This window comes from Orcinus orca, chromosome 14 (genome assembly GCF_937001465.1).
Source record: "Orcinus orca chromosome 14, mOrcOrc1.1, whole genome shotgun sequence".
In the NCBI taxonomy this organism is placed as follows: domain Eukaryota; kingdom Metazoa; phylum Chordata; class Mammalia; order Artiodactyla; family Delphinidae; genus Orcinus; species Orcinus orca.
Genome location: NC_064572.1, coordinates 61,203,075 through 61,231,012, shown reverse-complemented (window position 1 = coordinate 61,231,012; position 27,938 = coordinate 61,203,075). Strand labels below are relative to the sequence as shown.

Below are 27,938 nucleotides of genomic sequence, written 5' to 3'. Positions count from 1 at the left end.
CCGGAGGGACAGGAAACTGGAGCAGAGTCTGACCCAAGTCCCTCTCTTTACTTGGATTCCCACCCCCAACTCATCCGGGACCTTTAATTCCTTAACCAGAAGCAGGACAGCACAGGGGAGGAGACAGACCTTTGGAACACTCATTAGCACGCTCACACACACACACGCACATTCTCCGAGCCTCAGTGCCCCTCGTCTGGGGCTTACACGAGGGGCTGCACGACCGTGGTCAGCACAGGGCCTGGCACACAGGAGCCGTAGAGAATTAGCAGCACGGTGGTTACTCTCTGGGGGCCTGGAGGTGCAGGACTTCTGCCTGGCTAACAGGCGACCTCCCGCGACTCGGCTGGGTGTGGACGGGGTCAGGCTGGGCTGTGGGCAGCTCAGCCTCCCCTGTTTAGTCATGGCCCAGGGCCAAGTACGGCAGCTGGGCTGCAGCTCCTCCTCTCTTCCTGCTTTCTCCCTGCTCCTCCCCCTGCCTGGAGAGGCACGAAAAGCTGCTTGCAAGCAAATTCTTGGCCTAGCCCGGGCAGAAATGGCTGCATGTGGCCGAGGGCTCTGCAGGGCCGTGGCTGCCTCTCCCCACCCCGCTTTGAGACGAGCTCACTCCGACGCCAGGGGACGTCTGAAGCCGGAGTACGATGCAGTGGTAATAGGAGCAGGTAAAGTGGCTGGGCCGGAGCTGAGGGGCTGAAGGGCAGCCCTGCTCAGAAGGCCCTTGCGTCCCTCTACTCTGGCACGAGCTGGCCAGGAGTTGGGATGAGAGCAGGTGCTGGTGTGGAAAGCCCACCTGTCTGCGAGCAGATGCCGGGGTTCTGGGGTTGGCTTTGCTGTTGACTCACTGTGTGGCCTGGGGCAGATTCTTGCCCTCTCTGGGCTTGAGTCTTCCCATCTAGAATGACCAGGGAGGACTAGGTGAATTCAGGGGTTTCCACGTATCTCCTGTGAAATTAGCTAGTTGCCACCATACTCTTGGAAAGCATATGGTACGTAAGGTTTGGAAGGAAAGAGCCCTGGGACAAGAAGTGTGAAATCCAGCCGCCCCAAGTGCCCTGAGTTCTGGTCACCACCACCTGACCACTGAGACACCCCACCCCCGAGGACACTGCAGTTGCTCCATAAAGGGGAGTTAGGAAAAAATAGAAATGAGTCCCAGAGATTCTCCTGCCTACGCACAGAGGGTGACAGCCCCTGTTGCCTTGCCTGCCTGGGCACATGGGAGACCTGCTGCAGTGACCCTGCTATGCTTTGCTGAGCCCCAGGCTGCAGGGCACCTGATTCCACTGCGAGTGTGTGAGGCTGCGGGCCAGGACCAGGCTGCCTTTCCTCCGGGCCTTCCACTCACACTCACACAGAGCCCCAGTTTCAGCTTCTGGCATTATTTCCAACTGGGTTTATACAGAGCGACCATGACAGGCCTGGAAGGACATGCTCATCACACAGCTTTAAAGCTGTGTCCCTGTTTGGGCATTTCTTCATTTTTACCCCTACAAAGAGCAGTCGTGTGCTGGCCAATGTTTACTAGTCACCTCTCCAGGGAAAATGTGCGCATGTATATCCATACGTAAGTTTATTATAAATACGGAAGTAAAATAAGTGTAGCACACAGTTTTGCAGATAAAAAATACAATACTGGGCTTCTCTGGTGGCGCAGTGGTTGAGAGTCCGCCTGCCGATGCAGGGGACACGGGTTCGTGCCCCAGTCCGGGAAGATCCCACATGCCGCGGAGCGGCTGGGCCCGTGAACCATGGCCACTGAGCCTGCGCTCCGCAACAGGAGAGGCCACAGCAGTGAGAGGCCCGCGTACCGCAAAAAAAAAAAAAAAAATATATATATATATATATACACAATACTGTAAATTCCAGGTAGCCAATCTGTTCTTACCAAGTACCTGTGACTTCTGCCAAACTCAGTAACCAACCTGTGGTTGCAATTTGACAAATGAAAATAGTTCTGAAAAGAATGTTGTTTGATATTTTTATTTAAACAGCAGAAAGAAAGTGAAACAAAGATTTATGTCTGAACTTCACTCCTTCCTCAACGACGGGAATGACTGCTCAATCAGATAATGTTTTTCGAACACTGGAAGAACAATTCCTCAATTTTTTGCACATTTCACAGTGTAACAGCTACAGACACAAGTTTAATCTACTTTATTAGCAGGTTCTCCATCACTTTCTTAAGTCTAACAACCAAAAACATAATAATTCAAGCCCTGGTGTGTAATGTTTGCAGATTTCCATAGTGTGAATACTCCTACTGTGGCCTTTTTCAAAGTTACCAATGTGATGTCACCAAAGGTGGATTTGGGAGAGAAATGCAGCCAAGGACCATCATGTAGCGTGGCCCCTCTGTGGGTCTATAGAGGTAAATAACTGTGAAAGCAGAGCCAACCGTTAAAGCAAAGTAAAACAGTTAGGAAGTGACAAGCTTTGAATATTTATTACCTTGGTTTTTAATATAATTATTTCATTGTAAGTTGATGTAATTTAATTTTTTACCAGGGGCTGCGTTTGACAACTATCTCACCGACTTCCAGGGCTGGGGGACTCCTGCTCCAGCCCCCACTGTCTGGGCTCAGGAAGTGGAAGTGCCTCCCACCTTTCCTGCCCTTGGTGACAGCCCAGCCCTGCCGTCTCTTGGCAGAGAGGTTGATCGTAGGTCCCCAGATAGACACCTGGGTGAATTGCCACAAGTGTGAGTCTCAGGCCTGAGTTTTTCTTTGACATTGCTTCTCTAATTGCTGGTTTGAAGGCATTTCCAGCCTGAGTGAGGAACACAGTGGCATCTTCTAAGATAAAGATTATCTCTGCTCCCTGAAGCCACACTGGGAGCCACCTTAAAAGAGGACCCTGATTTAGTCATTTGACTAACTTTGCCTAAGAATGAGCCAAGGAACTTGTTAAAATGCAGTTCCTGGGCCCCCTACCTGGTGATTAGGATTCTAGGAAGACAGCACATCTAACCAACACTTGGAATGGATCTCATGGGGGCATCTGCAGCCCACACATTCAAGAACCCACGTTCAGAGCAGCTTCTCTCCAGAGCTCCCCCGTGCCTGCTGCATAAGGAACCCTGCAGTCTGGCCTGGAGATGAGCTGAGCCCGAGCCCACAGCTTAAGACTCCTTCAGGGGGAAAGGAGAGGTCACCAGAAGCTGCAGGAAGGCTCAGCCAGGACTGGGGGTAGGGGAGTGGGGGAGGACAGAGGAGCTTGGGCTGTTGGATCCTCGACCTTTGCCCTTTGAGGTCTGTTTGTGCATTTGTGGGCTTACATGTGTTGACTGAACTGGACCTTGCTGCCTGGAAGCTTTTATTAGTTTTCCAAGATTTATGATCAGCACTGATTAAAAGGCAGCTACCTTTTATTGTCTGCTAAGGGACAGGTGCTTTACGTGCATTACCGGTTATCCTCCCTTCAACACTGCAGGTCCGGCAGGCCCTCTGTTTTTACGTGTGAGGAAGACAGCAGAAGCCAGGATGAGCCCAGGACAGTCTGCCTTTAATTTGTCATATGTATTTGAGAGCAGGGCTTTCCAAATTTCAGCTTGCAATCCATCCATTCATGATTCCCTTCCATCATATTTTTGAAACTTTCTTAAGAAAACTATCAAAAACATATTAAAAATAGTACTATATCAATCAGCATTTTTAAATGAAATATAATCAAGTAGATCATCACATGCTTATCACATGATGATTTAATATTAGTTCCTGAAACTTTTGTTTCTGTGGAATACATTTATTCGTGTGTGGGGGTGTCAGGTCACAGAGTAAAATGCGTTTCTTCCTCAGATCACGGCCAAAGGGGTTTAAAAAACTCCGTTTCAGAGATTCCTTTAATGGCTGATAAATTGGCTCAATGACCTAGAAAATTCTGGCAGGTCTCTATGTGGAAAATGTAAAACAAAACCAACTCAGCCATGAGAAATCCATCATGTGGGTCACTGCTGCCTCCTGTTTGTGGATGTTTGTCAGTTTAATGGCCGAGCCTTTTATTAGAGTCAACGCTGGGTTCAGGTTGGCGCTCAGAGAACACAGTTACCTTCTGGCATCTTTGAAGACTCAGAGTGACTTCCCACCACCAAAGAGAAGCATGTGCCGTGTGTCCCAGGGGAGGCCTGGCCCCCCTCCCTGAAAGCAACCAGGGCCTGTTCTCCGCCCATCGAGGACTTCTCCAGCTGCTGCATTTTATTCTGAGACTAAGGAAAGGGGAGGCCCCACCCCCAGGGCCCCATGTGCTCGGCCTGTGGGTCTGAGACCACCTGCATCAGAATGACCAGGGAGCTTCTGTGAAGTACATCCTGGTCCACGCCCCCAGCCTGCTGAGTAGATTTCTGGGGAGGGGTTGGGGAATCGGTGTTTACTCGAGTTCTCATGTGATCCTGGAGCTTCTCAGGGCTGGAGAGGCACTTGCTAGCTTGGTGTGCTAGCTTGCTAGCTTGGAGGCACTTGCACTTGGGCTTGGTGTGGAGCATCGGATCCCAAGCCCAGTTTCAGGGCTCCTACCCCAGGGGCAGCCTGCCTAAAATTTTTGGAAAGAAGCTCTATAGTAGACCAATCTGCCCAGTCAGCTGGCACCCCTGAAGCACGCTGAGCTACTCTAGCGCACGTCAAAGCCGTGTGTGTTTCATTCATTTTGAGCTGTTCCTGTTTTATTTGGGGAACACTGGGAATTGACAAAGACGCCCCTTCTGGGGCACTGTTGTGAGCCACGCTTGGGCACAACAAGCCATGCCTGGCAGCAACTGTCCACAGGACCAGCGCTCACCCGGACGGCTGGTGATTCCATGCCAGCCAGGGACGTCTGGCATCATCGTACAGCCTCGCCTCCCTCTCTTCCCTGCTAAGTCAACTGTCACACTCCCTCTGACAGTCACCCACTCGTCCCCAAGTGCCAGAAGCCCAGCAATGCGAGGCTTCGTGGGATAATTTTCAACTAATGACTGTGGATTTCTCCTTGTCCCCACTCCAGCATGAGCCACTGGCCAAGCCAGGGTGACAGGACTTTTTTCAGTTCAGGGCAAGAACCGGGGTTTTCTGACTCCCCAGAGACTGGTGTCTTACAGCATTGAGCTAGATGCTGTTCCAACATCGAGGTACAGTTGAGGGGGTCCCCCAAGTTCTGCTACTTCTCCAGGATCTTCATGGGCATGGGGACAGGGGTGGGTGGCCACACTCCTCAAGGAATGTGTCTGTCTGCCCACTGACCACTGTCGCTTTCCTCCCCCCTCCTCCTTCTCGTTGCAGGACACAACGGGCTGGTGGCTGTGAGTCCCTCCCACTCTGCCCCGCTTCACTGGTCCCTGGGTGTGTGGCCCTCAGCAGAAGTGTAAGGAAGCCACAGGATGAATGCCGAGGGGGAGAAGGAAAGGCCGGCTAGTCCTCGTGCCCTGGTGCTGACCAGCGGCTGGCTCGAATGGACATCTGCAGTTGCTAAGGAGGATATCAGGGGCTCCCTTGTTCTCTTCTCCTTAATGCTCATAGGTTTCCCCCATGACCTTTTAAAAGCAAGGTGATAAATAGCTGGGAAAGTGTGTAATGGGCATAGCCTGGGAGGCAGGTTGGAGCTTGCAGGGTCAGGTAACTGGGGCTGGGGGGCCTTTGACTCCAGATAGTGGGCTGTCCTTGTGTACAGACCCCATGTTCCCCAGCTAGGTTTAGGCCAGGTACCAACCCGGGGAACACAGCAGCTATACACGGTCCAAAGTGCGCCCTGGAGACAGCGAGGAAGCCGACCTAGCAGAGGAAGCGGGGTCCTGCCCCAGCACAGGTGGCTTCTGGGTCCCAAGCTGAGCCAGGCCAGGGTTACCCTAAGGCTGTGCTTCTCAGACCAGAGTCCATGTACCCCTAGGAGACCACAGTGTGTGCTACAGGGCTTCAGGCCACAAGCCTAACGTGCTCTAGAATATCAATGCAGGGGCTCAGCAACATGGAGAGCCAGGAGACCTGTGTTCAATCTTAAGACTTTCCCTGACACAGCAGTTTTACTTGAACATTTCACAGGGGACATTATTTAACTCAACCGATCAGTAATTTAAAACACTGATTTTGTATTAATACCAACGTGGGTTTGTCCCCAGCTCTGCCACTTTCCATTTGCAAAGGTTAAGGCGAGTCAGTTTGTCTCTCTGAGCCATGGTAAAATGAGAATTAAAATGCCCACCCTCACCGAATTGAGGTGAAGGGAATAGATGATGTGCCCCAAGGACCCAGCTCATAAAGCCTTACACAAATGGTGAGCATGGGGACAGCATGGGGCGTCCCAGGATAAGAGGTATAGGAGGAACTTAACTCTAGGACACGCACTTCGGTTGACTGATTTGGGGAGAGCCTAAGGAAGTAGGGGTCGGCTCTAGATTGGACACTGTCAGAGTGGGGGCAGCCCTGTGAGCGGGCATCTCAGTAACCGTGTGTGCGGGGAGGGGAGACTAGGGTGAGGAGAGCAGTCACTGTGCACACGTAGCATCACTCATCGTGGCCGAGAGAGATGGTATTGTGGTGGCCCAGTAGACCCTGTCTCGTTTGTGCTTAGACACAATTGTGAAGTGGGCTTGCTCTGTCCCATTTTGTCGTGGTCTAGATTATCCCTGTCTGCGGTCATCGTTATGAGATTGTTCACGTCTAGTGGGAGAAACAGGGCTTACCTCTGAGGGCCAGGCCACCTTCTGAATGTCATGTTGGGCTGCTCTTTTCTCCTTTCTCGTTAGGATGTGTCAGGAGTGTAGATTCTGGGTCCAGACCGCCCGGGTTCAGTTCCTGACACCTCTACTCACCTGTTCTGTGATCCTGAGCTATTAGCCTCACTGAGCCTCGGTTTCCTTCTCCGTGAAATGGGGAGAATCACGGTGCCTACCTCTAGGGTGGATTATACGAGATGATGCTCGCACGGTGTCTGGCACATTGTAGTAGCCAAGCGAACTTTTCAAAAAGTCTGCCTTCAGAGCTACAGCATCCCTGTGGTCACCTTGGGGGTGGTAGCTGCAGTGGTGTGAGGACCAGCATTTTAGGTCTGTAGACTCAGGACTAGTTCAGTTCAACAAATATTTATTGATTTTCCACTAAGTGCTAGAGAAAAGTTAATCCCCCCCCCCCCGCATCATTTGTTCCCCAAAATAAGGCTGTGCTATAATCATGGCTTCACTGATTGAACACGTCCCATGTGCCAGGGACCCTGTGTAAGCCCCTTCTAGGGACCAGCTCAGAGAATTCTCACAGTGACCCCGTGAAGCAGTCAAAGTGGGTGTTATTATCATCAGCCCCATTTTTGCACATGAGGAAACTGAGGCTGGATGGATTAGGTACTGAGGCCGCCCCAGCAGAAAAGAGAAAGAGGAATGGAACCTGGGTGGTCTGGCTCAGCACTCATAAGGCAAGCTCACCATGCTGCCTGCCTCAGGCCAGTGAGGAGAGCGAGGCTTGCCACCCCACCTCCCCAGGAGATGAAGAGTTCACAGAGGCACTGGACCCTGCAGGAGGGAAGGTCACCTCCGGCTGGGAAGTGGAGGGGCAGGACCAATCATGTCAGGTCTTAGAGAACATCTCGGGGGGGGGTGAACATTCACGGGTGGCAGGGGGAAGGGCATCTCAGAGGCAGGGACAGCTTGAGCCAGCCCTGTGGTGAGGACCCTGGGAGTGCGGGTCAGCCCCCAGGGGTAAAGGGAGGGCCCTGTGTGCCCCGCCCCAGGCGGCATACCTGCAGAGACTGGGGGTGAACACGGCAGTCTTCGAGAGACGCCACGTGATCGGGGGTGCAGCTGTCACAGAGGAAATAATCCCAGGTGAGCCAAAGAGGTGGGTGAGGGGCATGGGGGGTGACCATTGGTGACCCCTGGTTACTGTCTTCATCCAATTCATTTTCAGGGTTTAAGTTCTCCCGAGCATCCTACCTCCTCAGCCTGCTACGACCGCAGATTTACACCGACCTGGAGCTGAAGGTAGAGCATATGTGTGTGTGTGTGTGTGTGTGTGTGTCCACCTGCTCCGTGGCTTGGGGGCTGGGGAAGTGGGCAGTTGCTATTCTTCCCTCCGAGGGTGTGTCTATCTCCCATGGTCTCCGTAGTGCCTGCCCACAAATGGGCTTTGTCTGGCCCACCCAGTGTCTTAAAGATCAGGAAATTTCATACACAATCAAAGCTCTCGAAGAACAAGCTTTGTCAACATCAGGCCCATGTTCCTACGTGCTGCACCGGCTGGCCCTCTACGTGGATTCGGTCCCGGCTCTGCTTTGTCACATCACTTCCTGGGGTCTGTCCAGCCCCCATAGGAAACCTGCTAGGACCCTTGGGCATCTGAGTTTGCAAAGCTGCCTTAGGACCTGAGCTGATTTCTGCCCTCATTACACATGAGAGCCTGTCACCGTCCTCGGCAGCTTGAGCAGGAAGTCGGACTCGGGGACTTTCACCTCTCTGGGCTCCTGGGCCATTTTGAGGGCATCCTGAGAACTCACAGTCTGCCTCTGTCGACTCCTCATAGCCTCACCTTGGTCCACAGTCTTGTCCCCCGCCCCTTCAGATTCCTTCACCCCCTCACTGCCTCTTTGACAAACTTGGTCATGCATTCCAGGAGCCCACTTAGCTTACCTGCTTGGCGCCTCTGTCGCCCACCACTTGGAGAAAGGTCGCCTGCGCCATCTGTATACGACGCTGACGGTACTTCAGCACCAGCTTTGCCCTAAATTGTAAATTAATAAGACATTGATCCGCTGACACCCATTAAATAAATTATTCTTTGTGCCCCTAAGAGAGACACAGAGAGAGAGCACACACCTGTCACCAGCCAGGACTGGATGAAACCCTGCCAAGGCCTGGGAATGGGTCTGTGGACTTCAGTCCAAACCAGACTATAGGTGAAGGCAATTTTCTGACACACCAATTATGCAGAGTGGCAAGTGTGAGGGGAGGGGTGGGGGTAGACCCTCCTTTTAAAAATCTAACTTATGAAAGCTGAGGATCACAGAACAGAAATTTTCACATAATTATTCTCTTTATTTATTTTTTCTTTTTAAAATAATTTCCTGGGATTTCTTTTAATTTATTTTTTTGGCTGCATTGGGTTTTCGTTGCTGCGAGCGAGCTTTCTCTGGTTGAGGTGAGCGGGGGCTACTCTTTGTTGCGGTGCGCAGGCTTCTCATTGCAGTGGCTTCTCTTGTTGCGGAGCACGGGCTCTAGGCACGCGGGCTTCAGTAGTTGTGGCTCAAGGGCTCTAGAGCACAGGCTCAATAGTTGTGGCACACGGGCTTAGTTGCCCTGCGGCATGTGGGATCTTCCCGGACCAGGGCTCAAACCCATGTTCCCTGCATTGGCAGGCGGATTCTTAACCACTGCGCCACCAGGGAAGTCCATTCTCTTTATTTTTTAAAAAAAGTTACTCATTTGAAAATGGTATTCTCATAGGGTTCCTTTAACTAGCAGCTCCCAAGTGAATTGAGCATATCCTTTGATCTCTGATCTTGGGCTGCATTAATAGGAGAATGGTGCTCAGATCAAGGTGGGAAGCAGTCCTGCTGCGTGATGCACGGAACTAATCCCATCTGGAGTGCGGGGTGCCTTATTTTAACAGGACGTTGACAACTCAGAAGATACCTATAGGAGGGCAACTGCTCCTCTTTCTGGGAATATTCTGTTTCCAAAACAATAATAAAGAGCAGTTATTTTACCAGTGTCACATCGTGGGCTACGAGCTTTCATGCTCTGTCAATTTGTCCTCGTCTGTGAGACGCGAGCAGGTAGTGTCCCCATTTTATGATGAGGGAACTGAGATTCAGGGGGGTTAAGTTCGCACACTAGGAAGTGACCAAGAACTTGAGCCAGGTCTAACTGACTCCTCCTCGTTCTGTGCGGTGCCGCCGCCATGGGCACCTTGATAGCCACCCAGCTCAGCCTCGTGCATCTCCAGGCACTTTGCCGATGACAGTGGGCCAGGTCACAGACATAAGCTCTTCCAGCAGCTCTGGCCTCGGTAGAGCACGGGACTGAGACTGCAGACTTTGGAACCTAACTGGTCGGTTTTGAATCCCTGCTCTGCTGTTACCAGCTGTATGACTTGGCCTGGTGGTGCCTCATCTTCCTCATCTGTAAGATGGAGATGTAATAGTACTTGCCTCATAAGGCTATTGTAGTGGTTGGTGTTCGCTAATCATTAGTACAGTGCCTGGGGCATGGTCAGTGCTCGACAACTGTCAGCTAGTATTACTGGGTTGGCCAGAAAGTTCATTCGATTTTTCCATGTTACAGAAAAACCCGAGCGGACTTTTTGGCCAAACCCAATATTATGCCCATTCGTCAGTTGAGAAAACTGAGGCTCCAGAAGGACCTGTGGCCTGCTACTTCCTCTCAGACCTTCCCACTGTGGGCCTGTGCCCGATTAGACTGAGCTCTACTTGAGCCAGAGGATGACTCCGCCAACCTGCTTGAGGCCTCACTGGGCCTGTTTTCCAAGTCTCAGTTTCCCCAGCTGTCGATGAGATCATCTCGCAGTTCTATCCACCTGGATAGTAAGCTTGCTTTTACAGTGGCCCCACAGTGAGTCGTGGGATCCAGACAAGGAGGGCAGAGCTTTTGCCCTGGGTGTATGTGGCAGAGGGGAGGTGGTGTCTTTCATCCTGTATCAGCCAGCAGCTGCCTTCCCCAGCTCTCCCTGGACCAGCCTTGACCTCATTCAAGTGGCACCCCCTTGTCCTCCCTCCCACCTGCACTCACCTTCTGGCTCCCAACCCCATCCCTTTGCTCCTGCTTTCCTCGGAAATCTCTCTAAGGCAGGGCTCTCAAACTCTCAGGTCCCTGAGAACAATCTGGGTACCTGGTGGGAAAGTGGTTCTTGCTCAGAGGAACGAAGGGTGATCCTGTGGGACTGTGGTGGGTCCAGGAGCCAATGATTCTGAAGCAGGAGGACCCCAGAGCACAACTCTGAGAACCACACCCCTTAACTCTCCCATTTCTCTGCTCCCTAATGCACGGCTTGTCCCTTCCCGGCAGTTTCCAGCCAGGACAGCTGTACATGCTGAGAAATCCCATGGGTAAATCAGAAGCGTTTTGTTTTTTACAAGAGGGAAACTGCGTGATCTGAGCAAATCTAATGGGGATAATATAACGGTGGTTTAACAGCCCCTTCTTATTCTGACACCACATCATCAAAACCATCAAGAATAACAACGGCTCCCTTTATGAGAGAAAGTCCTGGAATCAGATAAATACATTAATCCTGTTCAATTATTGAGACTTGAAACAACCCTTGGGATCCTCTTGGGTCCCTTTTTCCGTGAGGGGAGGTTATTGATTCATTCATTCAGCAAATGCTTCTGAGCACTTGCCCTGTGCCAGGCCCTGGGAGAGGCATGTGGGGAGACAGCGGCGAGGGAAGGGGGCAAGGCTTCTGCTCTTAGTGAGAGGACTTCAGGGAGAGGTAAGTGCCACCTAAAGAAAGGAAAATAAAGTAATGTGACAGGAACTGGAGGCCCAGCCTGGACTGGTGACCAGGAAAACCTCCTGAAGGGGTGACGTTTGAGCTAGCATTCAAATGCCAAGAAGTCACCAGCCCTGTGAACATCTGAGCAGAAAGCGTTGCAGTCAGAGGGAAGTGAAGGTGGACAGGCCCAAGGGGAGGGAAGATCATGTGGCCGGAGCAGACAGTGCCCGGCCGAGAGGCAGCAGGTGGTGTGAGAGAGGGCCAGGGGCCAGAGGAGACGGGCCTCGCGCGCTGTAAGCAAGGGCCTGTGCTTTATCCTGAGCTCCGGGGGCAGCAGAGGTGTTAAATCGACAAGTGGAGTGATGGGATTTATGACTTTATGAAAGGTCACACCACCTGCTGGATGGTGTGGATTGTGGTGGAAGCAGCCATGGTCGCAGGGTGGTGGCTCAGGCTGAGTCAGGGCGGGGACATGTGGACCAGGTCTGGAGGCTGAGCTGTGAGACTTGGTGATGGATGTGATGCCAAGGGTGAGAGACACAGAGGAACTAGGGACGCCACCTGGGTGGGAAAGAGTTCACTGTATCAGGAGGAACCAAGCTGGAAGTTCCTCCAGTTTGGAATCAAAGGCATTCCCCATCTTAGTGTTAGAAAGGATCCTGCGGGTCTCCCAGCCTGCCCCTACCAACGCTCAGACTCACCTCCACAGAACCCTCAACCGTGGAGACCCTGCCATCTGGAACACCCGTGGTTTGGGGAAACTTCTGCTGTAATTATTGGAAAAATCTCTTTTGGTTTCCTCATGTTTTCCTAAAACTTCTGCTCACAGATCTCATTTCGGGGGCAGGGGATGGGGGTGGGGAGATTGCTACTCAGGTGACATTTGAGCAAAGACCTCAAAGAGGTGAGGGAGCAGACCAAGTATCTGGGGGAAGAAGTCCCTAAACGCCAAGTTCGTCAAGTTGCACATTAAATACGTACAGCTCTTTGTACGTCGATTATACTTCAATAAAGTGGTTTAAGAAGAAAGAAGTCTCCAGCGGGAGCAGGAAGTCTTATTGGTGGAGGCAGCACAGGCCCTTTTTGTTTTATCTCCACCTTCTTTGAAGAAGTAAATGTACTCTTGGAAAGTTCTGTGTGCTAGTCAAATATTTGTAAATCAAATCATATTCTCAATGCATCAAGGGAACTTCCATTTAAAGTGACCCTGGAGTAAATGAGTCTGCAAAGTAAATAAGTTGTTTCTGATGTGAACGATTTATCCACCTTGTAAATATGGGTTTTCACATGACCGTGGCTTTATTGCGTCTTTCTCAGTTTTAGTTATTATTTCTGAGATGGGGGCATTTAAAGACTAACACTGAGAGCCAGAGCTTTGGAGTCACAGGGGTGTGGTTTTGAAACCAGGATCCGCCTCCCCATGTGACCTTGGACAAGTTATTTCACTTCTCTGAGCCTCTGCTGTGGCATTTGTACAATGAGGATGATATACTTACAGAGCTGTTGTGATGTAACCATTGTAAACGCTAGTACAGTCCCTGGCACTGGGTAGCGTGGCGTGGTATGGTATGGTCTGCCATAGGGTGCCTGGGCAAGAGGGCTTTTTATACATTTGTATCAAAATTAGGAACCAGGACCACAGACCTTGGGAACCTGCATGCAGGTACCTAAGTGGTCACACAAACACAGTCAGAGAAGGGTCATGGGCAGATCCCCTCAAATGTTACCTGTGCTGTCTATGTTCTGCAGAAACACGGGCTGAGGCTTCATCTTCGAAACCCCCACTCATTCACACCTATGCTGGAAGAGGGCACAGCCGGCAAGGTGCCCAGGTCCCTTCTGCTGGGCACAGACATGGCAGAAAACCAGAAGCAGATCGCCCAGTTCTCACGGAAGGATGCCCAGGTAGGGAAGGTGACCAGAGACTGATCTCCTCCATCTCAGCCTGGTGGCCGCTCTTGGAAAAAAATGGGCTTGGTTGGAGTTGTCCTACAGCAGGTTGTCAAAGGCCACAAGGGTGTGGACAGGCCACTTCATCCGCCCTAGGAAGTCTCCAGTCTGTGCCAGCCTTTGATCTTGGGCACTGCAAAGAGAAGGGGCGGAGGACAGTTGGTTAAGACCAGTGAACACTGGAGACCCTCAAACCTGTGTGTGTTCAGCATGAGGCCACTGTTCAGGTGGCCTCCGCCTGAATTTCAAAAGGGAGTCCACTGATACGTCCTTATGCTCTAAGTGCTTTCTAGCTCTCCTGCTTTCAGACAGAATTCCAGGTGGTCATCAATATTAAAGCACATGAAGGCCAGAAAGAAGAAGGGGAGATCAGAGACAGTTAAGGATAGAACACACTGGATCAGGAATTTAGGACAAGAGCATCGTAATAAATATTCATTTACTTTGGCATCGTCCCCTGGCAGCCCAAGGCAAGAATGTGTCCATGATGGTGAGCAGGTCTGGTGAAGGGAGTACACACATCTGACGGAGAAAGCACATTTCTTTTCCTAGGATTGCACCGTGAGGAATTGGCTGGGTAGCTTTGTCTAGATGAGTCGTTGAATGTAACGGGCCCGGTGTGATTGGTTTTACAGACATAAAACGATTCTTTGAATGGCCGTGTTTTGTACCAAGCCTAGATACCAGTTGAAGGCACAGCATTAGCTCATATCTTGGTGGAAACATTTTTATAAGAAGAACCTGGGTTAACCAATCCGTGTGTGTTGCTTTTTGTTGTGTTAATCTAGTATTGGGTAAAACCAAGAAAACCACAGACACAGCATCTCTCTTCAGCCAGTGGTTTCCAAACACTGGCTGATGATCAAGTCAACCAAAAAAAAGTGCTTTTCAAGTGATTCTTTTGCACAGTGAGTTGGGGTCCGCTGCCTACACCCTCTGCTCCAAGCCCTGCTCGTCTCAGATGCACTAGAGAGGATTCAGGACAAGGCCAGTTCCCTGGGCCTAGAGAGCAGTGGCCTTGGCCGTGTGTGGTCGGGGCCCTGTGTGCTGGTGACCACAGGAGCAGGAGGCAGAGGCCACATCCCACGGTGGAAAGTAAGGAGCTGAATTCTGGTTTTGTCTTTGCACGTTGTCACATTAAAGACCCGCTGCAGAGAAAGCCGTTTACTTTCATTTTAATCAAGATTCTCCAATGTACTTCAACACAGAGCTTTTCTTTATGTAAGAGTCGTTAAAGTTCCATGGGTATATCCATGAGTCTAGATGAACCAAAAATTAAAAGCTCTCAGCTGAGAATTAAGATAGGGCCTCGGGTACCACGGGTGCCCATCCTTGCTCCTGTCGCCCATCCAGGGAAGGGGGTGTGGGGGTCATAACCAGGCTGTCGAAGTGGATTCTGTTGCGGGAGGTTGTGGGGTGAAGGGATGCAAGCTTCTGCCCCTGCTGATGACAAGAGGATGCGGGAGATTTGCAGCCCAGGAAGGAGCAGTCAGCATGCTGGAATACAGGCAGAGAGATCTTACTTTTATCAGTAAGATATAGAAAGACAGGACAGAGAGGAGAAACTTTTCAGTGGTTTTTGGTTTATCACAGAGACCACTTCCTAGGATACTTGAGGATTCCGTGGCTGACGACTGGTCTTGGCCTACATCAACCCCCTTGTCCCTGCCACTACATGGTGACCCTCCTACTACCCAGGCTCTCTCTGACCTCACCTAGTGTTGACATCAGCACACAGACCTAGAACTGGGGGTAACTCAGCACAGCCAGGCTGAGCCACACTGGGCGTGAGGCCTGAGGAATTGAGCCTCAGCTGGGGGGCAGCAGGCCACATGGGGCAGCTGGAGGGCCAAGCATGGGGACAGCGTCTTTATGGGGTTCTAGGCAATGGGGCCTTGACTTGGAGCTCTGTTCCAGGCCTTTCCCAAATATGAGGCCTTCATGAATCGCTTGGCGTTAGCCATTGGCCCTCTGCTGGACGCAGCCCCGGTGGACATGGAGGCCTTCCAGCGGGGCTCCCTGCTGCAGAGGCTCAAGTCGCTCTCCACCCTCAAGCCCCTGTTGCAGGCGGGTAAGTCCAAGGGCAGGCATCTGGGCATGATGAGCACCTTCATGTGATTGAGCCCATCTTCTCCACAATTGGACATGAGCCTGAACCTCCAAGGCAGCCTGCCAACTGCCATCAATTAATAGGGGCCACCTGGAGCACTTGAAGTGGCAAAGGTTTAGGATGGCGTGCTCAAAATAGAGCCCGAGCCAAAGGCTTATGTGCAAGTAGTTCATTTTGAAGGGGGATCCCAAGGAAAGGAGGAGAAACGGGAAAGAGGGAGAGTCGATACCGGGGTGCATTACTGAGCTGGCCACCACTGTGGCTGGTGAGGTCCTTCCCTCTGAGAAGCCTTAGGAAATGCACATGAGGACATGCCCAGGAGGAGAAAGGGGAAACATTTACTCATTGGGTTCTGTCCTCCAGTGGTCAGAGGTTGCCCCCTGGGGTATTAACTCCCACATGAGGCATTAACTTCTGGGTTGTGCATCCATGGGTGCCAAGTGGGTTCCCGTAGGTGTCCTGTCGTGATGCCAGAGAAGCCCCAGGGAAGAAATGAAGAGGCACATCTTCAGGTCTGAGGTGGGATGCTGTCAGGTTGCCCTGTGTGAAGCTGACCAGAGCCTGCACGGAGTTCGTCACCATAGGCATGGCTGGAATAAGAGAGTTTGAAAAGATGCCCCCATACAAGAAGGATGCTAGATTATTGGGCTCAGCAAGAAAAAAGTCTGTGATGAATTAGTGATGTCTGCGGTGGGTATGAGAATGGAAGTTTCACCAAGCCTGCTATTATTTCCTACCACTCCTCTAGGGGACAAAAATCAGTTTAGCTTCTATATTCTAGAAAAATACTGCAACAGTTAGCTGTGGTCACAAAATTGCTGCATAACAGACTACAAAATTCCAGTGGCATATAAAAATAAACATCTATTTCTCAAGTGTCTGCATGGTTCAGCTGATCCCAGCTGGGCTGAGCTGATCTGGTCTGGTCTCACGCATGTGGCTGTGGCTGGGGCAGCTCTGCCCCAGGTGTCTCTAATCCTCTTCTTGGAAGCCACAGGTTAGTCCAGGAGTGGCCTTCTTATGTCAATGACAGAAGCACAGAGGGCAAGCCCCAATGTGCAGGCCAGTTTCAAGCCTCTGACTGCATCCCATCAGTAAACATTCCACTGGCCAAGCAAATCATTTGAGTCCAGAATCAAGGGGCAGGGCGGTCAACTCAGCTAGGGAGGGAAGCAGTGCAGAGCTACATGGCAAAGTGTGTGGACACGGGGAGGGGTGACGGGTCAGAGCCAGTAGAATCTACCACAGATGCCAGAAGTAGACATCGCCTCCCAGATTACCAGTCCAAGGAGAGTCATACAATAAACATTCATGTAGTAAATATTTATTGAGCATCTGCTATGTGCCAGGCACCAAGCTGGGCACTGGGGCTGCAATGCCTAGGGTTCATGACCTCTGCCTTCAAGGTCCTAGTGCCCAGTTACTCTCGGAGATCGTTTGAATCAGTATCAGAGGAATGGATTAGCCATGCTGCTGCCTCCCAGGGCACGGCCTTACAGAACTCAAAGTGGGGGAATAAGATACAAATTAAAAATTGCCCCAAAATAATTCTAACAGGTAAAATGTATTAAGTGCCTATGAAATGCTCTACATACCTCGTTTAATCCTCAATAGCTCTTAGGAGTACAGAATATTTTGTACTCCCATTTTACAGGTAAAGAAACAGGTGCAGAGACATTACGGATCAGAGTGTTCCTTTCTTGCCTGTCTCAGTTCACATTTTATGGATCTCCTCCTTTAGGTCGCATCCTGGGAGCCCAGCTGCCCCAGTATTACCAGGTCCTCACAGCTCCAGCTGTCAAGGTGAGGGGCTCCCCAGCCTCAGGCTGGACCTTGCAGTGAGGGGGCCTCTGCTCCCGAGGTGAGCCCTTCTCCTGGCTGTCTTGCCGTCCCAGGTGCTGGATCAGTGGTTTGAGTCTGAGCCTCTAAAAGCTACTCTAGCAACGGATTCTGTGATTGGAGCCATGACGAGTCCCTACATTCCGGGGAGTGGGTGAGTGTGGCAGGTGAGGTGGGGCAGCAGCAGTGGAGCCGATCCCCCCTCGAGAGCGTTAACTCCCGTTCCCTGAGCTCACCCAGTGAGCCAGGCAGGAGGAAGCACTTCACACAGGATTCATTTAAGCCTCAAAGCAACACCTGAGAGCCGTGGTTCAGAGAAGGGAAGTATCCCTCCCAAAGTCACACAGCTAGTAAGTGGCAGAGCTGATTTCTAGCCCAAGTTGTCTGACCTGCCCCCAACCCCACCCTGGGTCTTCCTTCTTAGCCACTACTCCCTACTGCTTCAGTAGAAACACCTCTGTCCTGCTGCCTGTGATATCTCAACATGAGCATCTTCTTCCCTATCATCTATCTATCTACCTGTCTACCTACCTATCTACCTGTCTACCTACCTATCTATCTACCTACCTACCTATCTATCATCTCTTCCCTTCCCACAAATCCCCGTTGCCTGTCCCTCTCCCGCAGATCCTTTCCCTGGCTTCTAGGACTCGCACACACACAGATACCTTCACGTGGATGGGAAGCTGCCTTTCCCCTTGTGAGCGGGAGGTGTGCTGACAGCCTCATCCGAGAGGGGGCAGTCAGACACAGTGAAGTGTGTAGCTGTGGTATGATTTAATGAGCCCCTGTAGGAGCAGGAATGGAGGGGTGCGTGTGTGGTGTGTGTGTGTGTGTGTGTTGTGTGTTGTGTGTGTGTGTTGTGTGTGTGTTTTGTGTGTTGTTTGTGTGCGTTGTGTGTTGTGTATGTGTGTTTTGTGTGCGTGTGTGTGTTGTGGTGTGTGTATGTTTTGTGTGCGTGTGTGTGTGTATGTGTTTTGTGTGCGTGTGTGTTGTTTGTGTGCGTGTGTGTGTGTTGTGTGTATGTGTTTTGTGTGCGTGTGTGTTGTTTGTGTGTGTGTTGTGTTTTGTGTGTGTGTTGTGTGTGTGTGCACGTTGTGTGTTGTGTGTGCGTGTGTGTGTGTGTGTTGTGTGTGTGTGTGTTGTTTGTGTGTGTTGTGTGTGTGTTTTGTGTGTGTGTGTGTTGTTTGTGTGCGTTGTGTGTTGTGTGTGTGTGTGTGTGTTGGGATAGAGGATGCTGCCAAGTCTTGGGCCATTTCCAGTGCACCAGAAGATGCAGCTGGAAGCTGTCTCTCGAGGGATAAGAGCGCTTGGTAGTGCTTTTCCGGCACACACTGAGCCGGCCCCGAATCCCCAGGGCCATGGAGAAGTGGGAGCTGGCAGCAGTTGCAGCATCTTGGCCAAGATCAACCAGCCAATTTGGATTTGCCAGCTGGGGCCTCTGGTCCTTTTCTCTGTGGGTGTTCAGGAGGCTTAGCTACTGCCCAGTTTGTGAAATGGGCCTTTAAGTCATTTGTTTTTTCATTGATTCTTTCAATAAATATCGATGGAGCACTTGCCTGGGGACTAGGTCCGGGGACACGGTAGTGAATGGGGTTGAAATCCTAATGGGGGAGGTAGACACAGAGCAAGGAGTGGAATGGAGAGCTGTGGGCACTGTGATGGTGGGGCAACGTGGTCCAGGCTCAGAGAAGCCCCCCATGAGACAGAGATGTTTCATCTGAGACTCTAAGGACAGGAGGAACTAGCCAAATAAAAGAAGAGGGAGGAAGGGGCTTCTAGACTCTGGAACAGCACGTGCAAACGTAGGAGCTGCACATGCATCGTATGATCTATTCAAGGCACTGAGAGTTGGCTTAACAGGAGTGCGGGGGTGGGGGGAGTGTAGGGAGGGACGAGGCTGACGAGCAGGCAGGAGCCCTGAAGGCCGGTTTTGAGACTGGCCATCGTCCTCAGAGCACCGACAAGCCAGTGAAGGCTTGAAAAGAGCTGAGTGACAGGAGCATAGCTGAGTTTTGAGACTGGGCTCCAGGTTCTACGTGGAGAAAGGTCTACAGGGAAGAACGAGTGGGAGAAGTGGGTCCGATTAGGAGGACGTTACTGCAGCAACTTAAGAAAGAGAAGAGAATGGCCTGGACCAGGGAGGAAGCAGCGGGGAGTGGGGCCTTGGAAAGTTCTTTGGGGGGCACTCGACGATGTAGGTGGTGAGGGCCTAGTAGGAGGCAAGACTGACACGCAGTTTTCTGTTGGAAATTGAAGGTGCCATTCACTGGGATGGAGAAACAGGCTGGGGAGTGGGGACAAGGGGATGGGTTTAAGATGCCTGCCCAAAGCCATGCCAGTGGAGATATCTGTGGGTAGCTGGGCATACAGGCTGGCACTCAGGAGAGAGCTGGAGAGGCAGGTTTGGGCATTGCTGCCACATTGTTGGAACCAAAGCTCTGCCCGCAGATGTTTACAGGGGGAGAGGATGCAGAATGGGAAGCGAAGGGCTCTTGCAAGAGTCTCGAGCTCATTTAAAGGATAGTCGGACAGGGCTGGATGGGGGCAGGGAGGGGCTGAAGATACAGGAGGGGAAGGACTCTCTGCACCTAGAACTCTGAGGAGATTAAACCCCACCTCCAGCCACTGATTCTGATGATCTGTCCTCAGGTATGTGTTACTCCATCACATGATGGGGGGTCTGGAGGGGATGCGGGGGGCCTGGGGCTACGTCCAGGGTGGCATGGGTGCCCTCTCCGACGCCATCGCGAGCTCAGCCACCGCACACGGAGCAAGTATCTTCACTGAAAAGGTGAACAGCCCCTCTACCCCGCCCCAATTTTTGGCAAGGATCTTAGAATAGAACAAAGTATCGGATTTGGAGGGTCCCTCATTTTACTGATGGACAAGGCCTGGCTCACGATCGAGGAGCTCGGGCTCTGCAGCCTGTACTGCTGTGAACCAGGTCCCAGTTCTTCTGCCTACCCCATTTGAATTCACAGCCACTAGCCCACATTTGGGCTGAGCCTTTGCATCGGAGGGGTGGGCTAACGCCTCACCAGGAGCTGCAGAGAATCGGGGCCAGGGCTGATGAGGCTGCGAGTGCCTAGGGGCAGCCTGGACAGCGGAAATCCCCCCAGACTCACCTGCATTTCCCTGCCCGGGGACCCTGGGGGCTCTTTCCCGTGGCTTTAGACAGTGGCTAAGGTGCAGGTGAGCAGTGGAGGGCGCGTTCAAGGAGTCGTGCTGCAAGACGGCTCGGAGGTAAGGAGCAAAGTGGTGCTGTCCAGCGCGTCACCGCAGATCACCTTCCTGAAGCTGACGCCACAGGTGAGGCTGGGGGTGGAGGTGAGATGTCTGCCTGGGGTTGGAATGTGGAGGGATCAAGGGGACCAGGGCTGCATCAGGGTGGGAGATATGAGTGCCAAGTCTCTCCGGATGTGGGGAAATCTGTCTTCTCTCCTTACCTAACGGGCAGGGAGCAAACAGCAAAGAAGCCTCACAGGTGAGGGGAAAGGTCCGGGGACGTGAGGTGACCGAGGCCAGGCAGTTAGCAATTGGCAGAGCCAGAGCTAGAACTCAGGTCTGACTTTCAACCCAGGGTTACTTCTACAGCTTTCCTGCTGTCCTGATTTCTCTCCTCTAACCAGCTCTAATTCCACTGTTTGTGTCAGTGATCTGTTGCCCCATGAATGCTGCGTAACAACCACACAGCTTCTGGGCATATCAAGAAATACGGATTTAGCACACAGAGCGGTAGAAATCAGTTGATCCTGGCTGAGTTCAAGTGATCTGGGCTCACTCATGCACTCCTCCAGCAGCTGCGGGTCACTAGTGGGCCCTGCTGATGGTTGTGGCTAATCGAGAGGTCTCTGTCAGAGTGTGCAGGATGACTCAGCTCTGCTCCATGTGTCTCTCATCCCCAGGCACATAGTCCAGATCTGGCAAAAGGCAAAGTTGAGCAAACTCAGTCACGCAAGTGCTTCTGTTTGCATCCTATTTGCTAACATTAGCTTTGTCTCATGGCCAAGCTCAGTCACAGTGGGAGGGCAATAAAAAGGGGTGTGCATACAAGGAGGGTTGGGGACTTGGGGCAGTTTTTGCAATTGATCACACCTTCCCTGTCCCCCAAAGATATGATAATGTGTGTATGAGCATGGAGCTCCCAGCGATTGGGGGATTATTCTTGGGGACAAGGCACCACTTTTTCTGAGTGATTCCACTAATCAAATTCAGCAAACATCAGTTCAAAAGCATCTTGAGACAATTTTGAGATCATCAAGACTTCCAAGAGCTTACAGACCAGAGGTGAAAGACGCTGCAGCCCACGGGCCATATCCGTAGCAGGAACTGGTGTGGGCCATTTACAGCCAGGACGCTGGCAGACTGCAAATGAAGAAGTGGTTAGCGCAGAGCTGGAGGGGTCCAGGAGGGCTTCACAGAGGAAGTGGTTTGGCCGAGCTCTGAGGGAGAGAGAGGGTCTCCAGCAGTACAGGTTGAGGGGCCAGTCTGAGCAAAGGAGTAAAGCAGCCCCCTTGGGGCCTTGGCCACCCCCAGGGTAGAACCTTCTTCTTTCAGGAGTGGCTTCCTGAGGAGTTCGTGGAGAGAATCTCCCAGCTGGACACCCAGTCGCCTGTTACCAAGATCAATGGTAAGAGGCACACCAGATTGTAGAGCTGTTTCTCTTGAGGTTATCTGAGTGAGAAATCTCCATGTCTGGGAAAGACTGACCTTCATCATCACCTCTATCCCCTGCCCCACAGCCTGCCCCCCAGTTTGAAGGTGAAACACTTTTTCATACTTTTTCTTTCCAGTCCACCATGTGGGTGAGCAGGTGATGGGTAGAGATAGAGGACCCTGGGGGGCTGAGGACACAGGCCTTTGGGCCCTGACCCTCCTCTTTGGTCCCTCAGTGGCTGTCGACAGGCTGCCTGACTTCCTGGCGGCCCCCAATGCTCCCAGGGGCCAGCCGCTGCCCCATCACCAATGCTCAATCCACCTGAACTGTGAGGATACCCTCCTTCTCCATCAGGCTTTTGAAGACGCCATGGATGGCCTGCCTTCCCACAGGTGGGGACCCTGGAGACACTTGAGCCCCTGGTTAGAGCACAGGAGGTGTGGTGGGACGGCAGGGACCACGCTCATTCACCACCCTGGCCTGGGAGGGACCAGAGAGCCCCGAGCCTGCCGGTCTGGCCGGGGACAGGGGCCTGGAGATGAGGGAGCTCCCCGTTGATGGTCTGGACTGTCCTGGTGGTCACCGAGCCCGTGCAGGCAAACACCACCATGACCTTGCAGAGATCATCGGCCTGGCCCCAGCATCCTCCCATCTCAGGCCTTCATTTTGTCCCGTCATCTCAGAGTGGCTCCCCAGCCCCTTCCCTCTCTCCTCCCCATGTCGCACGCAGACCTATGATTGAGCTCTGCATCCCTTCCTCGCTGGACCCCACGTTGGCTCCCCCTGGCTGCCATGTCATCTCCCTCTTCACTCAGTACACGCCCTACACACTGGCTGCAGGCAAGGCCTGGGACGAGCAGGAGAGAAACGCTCATGCAGACAGAGGTAAGGAGGGCTAGACCGCCCTGGCTTCACAGTGACAGCTGGCCGAGCATCCCGTATGGCCTCCTCTCCTCCTGACTGCCCCATTCAGGATTAACACCTGCAAGTTCTGTGCCAGGGAGAGAGGAGTACCCAGGGAAACCTAAATCAACACAGTGAGTAACTGCTGGGGTCAGGCCCTGAGCAAAGAAAGCCAAAAAGACATCGTTCCTGCCCTCAGGTTGCTCACGGTCCTGCGGGGGAGACTAACAAACCAGTCTTACAGTACAACGGACTGGGGGAACCAAAGGAGGAAGCTGTGAGCCAGAGAGACAGGAGAGCTTTCCAAAGGAAGGGACATTTGAGCTGGGTTTTAAAGGATGAATAGGAGTCGACCAGGCAGCAAAGTGCATTCCAAGCAAAAGAAATAACTTGAGCAGAGCAATGAGGTGAAGAAATTTTTGCATGTTCAAGGGGAGACAAGTGTTTAGGGTTGGAGTAAAAAGGTGGGAAAGAGTGGGAGGCTCTACTAGCCTGACACCCATAGGTCTCTGTAATGAATTATTTATTTGCCTGTGGACTGTTTTTGTTTTTTTGCTTATTGAGGTATAATTTGCATATGAAAAAATATCCATTTTAGATGGGTCTTGGGGACAAGGCACCACTTTTTAGTAAATATGAATGAATTTAGTAAATATGCCGAGCTGTACAATCGTAATGCCTCTTTCTCCTAACACCATCTCTTTTCCCTGTGTTCGACACCTAGTGTGTGATTGCATTGAGGCCTACGCCCCCGGCTTCAAGGGCTCCGTGGTGGGCAGAGACATCCTCACACCCCCTGACTTGGAGAGAGTCTTTGGGCTTCCTGGGGGGGTGAGTACAGGACTGGGGTCTCTCGTCACACTCTCCCTGTACCCCGACTCCCTGGCAGGCCCACGTGGCTTTATCTTGTCCCTCCACACCCAGCCTTCAGCAGGAAGAGAGGAGAGGCAGAGACCACAGCAGAGAGGGGACAGAGACACCGTCAGATTTAGGCAGTGAAGGAGGAGTGAGGAGAGGCAGCGTCTGCTGAGCAGGTCACCAGGACTGCGGCCCTTCTGCCTGGATGTCCGTGTCAGCCCCTCCCATCTGCCTTTCTTCAGAGGGACCACCCCTCCCCCAGGCAGCATGTGCTCACACTTCTCTTATCAAAAACTCACTGAGCCTGGAGGCAGGGGGATGGGTCAGGAGGCCAGGTCAAATACAGCAGTGACTAGCTTCGTGTGGCTGTTGAGCCCTTACATGTGGCCAGGCCAAAATGAGATGTGCTTCGAGTATAAAATGCACCCCAGATTGCAAAGACCAAGTACAGAAAAATGTAGCATGTCTCATCAATAATTTTAATACCAACCACATGTTGAAATGATAATACTTTGGATCTATTGGCTTAAATTAAATACATCATTTAATTGGGTTAAATTAAATATATTATTAACATTAATTTCACCAGTTTCCTTTTAAGTGTTAACGTGGCTACTGGAAAATCTAAAATTACATGTGCGACTCCCGTTATATTTTTACTGGACAGCGCTGGGCCGGATAGAGAGTGAGAGAGGCCAGGCAGTGGGAAGGGAAGGGAAAGGGTGGAGGCGGAAGGCTTGGGCAGGTGGATTGAGAAGTCTTGATACATGTGCGTGCAGAGGGCAGGTGGAGGGGACGTAAAGGGTCCACCTGAAGGCCAAGGAGGGGGAGGTGACGCCATCCACAGAGGCAGGGAAGACGGGACAGGAGCCGACTCGACTCGAGGGAAGAAGACGAGCTCAGTTTGGGACACGTTGATGGGGCAGGTGAAGGTCATCCCCACGGGGACGTCCAGCAGATGTTGGTCTTTTTGTCCAGACCTGCCCCGCAGGAGTGCCCTTCCCCCTTCCCCACACCTCCTCCCTCCTCGGCTGGTCTGACCCAGGCCAGTGGAGCAGAAACGCGCTCAGCGCCCAGTATCCATCTGCCATTTACTGTGACCTTGGAACCCCAGGGCACAAGCTCAGCTGGGTGTCTTGGCCAAAGAAACATGTACCAGAGTCAAAATAAATCAACTTCCTCTATTTTTCAAACAGAGTGAGGGGGATTCAGAGTCCACAGCAACATCCTTAAAATCTCCCTTTTCTTTCCCATTCAGTTTCCTTACCCTCTGAAGATGCTCCCTACCCTTTTTCCTTCTTGAAAAATGCCTCTAGGAAACTTCACCCCCAGCCCTAGGACTTGTGCCTATTCTCTCTCTTCCCCTCCTCATTCTGCATCACAAGAGCCCAAGAAAACATCCTGGAAGGAGAGGAACCTTCCTTGGAGAACAGGGGAGGGGAGCGGAGTGGAGAATGTAAAACTCCTATGTTAACGACTGTGGCCCTGCCTCCTGCAGAATATATTCCACTGCGCCATGGCCCTGGACCAGCTGTACTTTGCCCGCCCTGTGCCCCTGCACTCCAGCTACCGCTGCCCTCTCCAGGGCCTGTATCTCTGCGGAAGTGGGGCCCATCCTGGTGAGTGACCCTCGGTCCCACTACCCTGTGCAGGCATCGAGGGCTGGCAGAGGCTTGCAGACGGGAGCAGGGTAAACAAGGGGGGAAGTGAGAGGGGGGGAACTCCCGGGAGATCAAGCCATCACCCATGTTGAGAATTCTCCGGCCACAACCCTCAGGTTAGCTCACCTCCTCCCCACGAGGCCTGGGGATACGTCCCAGTGGAGGCATCTCTCCAAGTTCCCATGGTGGGTTGTGTAAGACCCATGCCTCTAAATTCCCATCCGTATTTGAGACCAGTAAGAATCGGCAAAGTTCAGTTTCTCAATTTTAAAATTCTTCCCTGCTCCCCTCCCAGGCCTACTGACCCCACGGAAGCTCATCTCATACAGATGCTTCCTCTGAGCTATGTGGGCCCCGCCCCCCCAGACGGGGTCCATACTTCCATGACTTCCTCTCAAATCCTTAATCCCTCATTCTAGTTTCACGTGCTGGGAGTCTCGCCATCTGGCCCATTGGCTCTCAGGCTGGGGGGGCAGAGGGAGGGGGCCACTTGCTTGGACCAGGCACCTGGCCCTTCCTGCCCTGATGCAGGGGAGTCCAGGATCTGTCTTAAGAATCATCCCAGGTGGTTCTGATACCCACAGCCCCAGCATCACCCTTGAGGCGTCCCTGCTCTGCTTTGTGGCTGGTGCCTCAGCAAGTCCCATGGGGGGACGGAAGGGTGGGAGGGGGGTGAGCACGGCTTTGGTTCATGGGAGACTCCCTTCCAGGAGGAGGTGTCATGGGAGCCGCTGGACGCAATGCAGCTCACGTGGTCTTTAGGGACCTCAGGAGCATGTGACCCCAAAACCAACTCTGACCCAGGAAGATGAATTCACCCTTGAGATGTTAAGTCTCCATTGGGTCAGCTTCCCAGGATATTGCTTGAGGCAGGCAAGTCCTCAAGGCTCAAGCCACTATTCTAGAAAAAACAGTACAAGTTACATTGGGTCCCAGTTAACCTCGCATCTATGGCTTCTTGAATGAACCGGTTTTGTTTTATATCGATAGTTTGCATCTTTCTGTGTATTAGTACAATAGGTAATATGTAATAACCGGATGGGATAAACTTGTCTGAGGTACCCAGTAATCTCACAGCATCAGCTCCAAACAGTCCGTCTGATCAACAAGCATCCTCTCCACACTGTCGGGCGCCCTCTACCAGCTGATTGAAGGACTGCCCTGGGGAGGCCCAGTCTACTGCTGTCACATTTCCGGCAAACTGTATAAGAAAGGACCCAGTTCCCCAGTGCCCCACAAAGTCACCCACAGGGGCCTTGGCCTGAGCAGTGCATGGCCTCTCAGGCCGTCAAAGCTGCCAGAGTCAGACAAACAGCAGTCAGGGTGAGTGCAAGGGGGGTGTAGCTGAGGGCCGTCTGGGGACCCACATTCCCAGTTCTGGAGATTCAACCGCTTACTTCCCACGAGCGAGCCATACCCGTCACATCACCAAAATCTTTCCACATAAACCTGTGTTGTTCTGAAGTGAGTTGGGTTGTCACTCTTGATCAGAAAGTGTCACACATCCCATGGTAATCCAGCTTCTTCCATCCCAGCAGCCAAGGCCGTGGTCCCGCGCCCCCATCAGCAGAGGAGGTGCAATGTTCCCTGGGGCATCACCTCCCTCCCTTTCCTGGGCAAATTTATAGATTAACAAATACCTGCCTTATTACTTAACCTCGATAAACCCAGATCTGTCATCTGTAAAGGAGTTGTTCTAAAGATCAAATAAGACAATAGATCATGGTTTAGTCCACCGTCTGGCACAAGATAAGCATTTGGTACACAGTGGTGGTCTTGCTGCTGGTATTGATGGTGGAGATATTATTGTCACTTCTGGATTCTGCAGAAAGCAGTCTTTTTGACATCCTTTTTTTTAACCAGCCCACTAGAAGCAGTGTGACCAGGGCAGAGCAGAGCAATCTTTGGGTCCACCAAGGTCTTCCCACAATAAGGGCTGTCAATCTTGTCCCCTACCTCTGCTTCATGCAACATTGGTACAACTAAATTTTTGAGCTTGTTGAAAATTTGGTTTTGGTCTAGTTTCTAAGATTTGCTTTTCTCAAAAGATTTGCCAGGGCCCAAGAGGGGGCAAATGTAAGGAAGAAAGAAAGAAGGAAGGAAGGGTGGGAGGGAGGGAGGGAGGAAGGAAAGCTGTGGGGTGAGGGCAAGCACATCCGTCCCTAACACTAGCTTAAGGAGAGCAGAACTGATTAACAAATAGGAACTTGTGAAATCCCGGGGGCCTGGGGCAGATCACGTCAGGCTCGGTCTTTCAAAATATTATTTTCTTTTTGTAAATAAAAGTTATAAATGCTTAGTGTAGGAAAATGTTTAAATAAAATAATCAAGAACATAAAACTCAAACCTAATCTTACCTGCAGAGATCCTCAGTCACCATTTTACAATACTTCCAGCTAGTCTTACATAATTGGAATCATATTCCACAGGTGGGTTTTACACCTTTCTTTCCTTCACTTTACTTCATGTCATGAGCATTTTTCAGTCTCATAAAAATTCTTTGACAACGTTCTTCTTAATGGCTGCCTAATATTCTCTTGTAAGGGTTATAC

General features: G+C 51.8%; 1 protein-coding gene across 1 annotated transcript; it reads left to right on the top strand.

Moving 5' to 3' along the window:
* The first annotated feature begins 222 nt into the window (after positions 1–222).
* Positions 223–26,367, top strand: PYROXD2 (pyridine nucleotide-disulphide oxidoreductase domain 2). Its single transcript, XM_004268432.4, has 16 exons — positions 223–662; positions 5,250–5,269; positions 7,687–7,780; positions 7,863–7,936; positions 13,155–13,310; positions 15,273–15,426; positions 17,207–17,268; positions 17,361–17,458; positions 19,957–20,098; positions 20,482–20,616; positions 21,865–21,937; positions 22,200–22,356; positions 22,695–22,849; positions 23,592–23,698; positions 25,224–25,344; positions 26,097–26,367. The coding sequence occupies exons 1-16, from the start codon at positions 404–406 to the stop codon at positions 26,165–26,167; spliced, it is 1,878 nt and encodes a 625-aa protein (XP_004268480.2). The 5' UTR covers positions 223–403; the 3' UTR covers positions 26,168–26,367.
* Positions 26,368–27,938: the final 1,571 nt, after the last annotated feature.

Bases quoted from the DNA above. Each gene is read 5' to 3' on its own strand.
- PYROXD2 (XM_004268432.4), top strand. From the start codon at position 404: ATGGCCCAGGGCCAAGTACGGCAGCTGGGCTGCAGCTCCTCCTCTCTT. The intron at 663-5,249 runs GTAAAGTGGCTG...TTCTCGTTGCAG, and splicing joins TGCAGTGGTAATAGGAGCAG to GACACAACGGGCTGGTGGCT. The intron at 23,699-25,223 runs GTGAGTACAGGA...TGCCTCCTGCAG, and splicing joins TCTTTGGGCTTCCTGGGGGG to AATATATTCCACTGCGCCAT.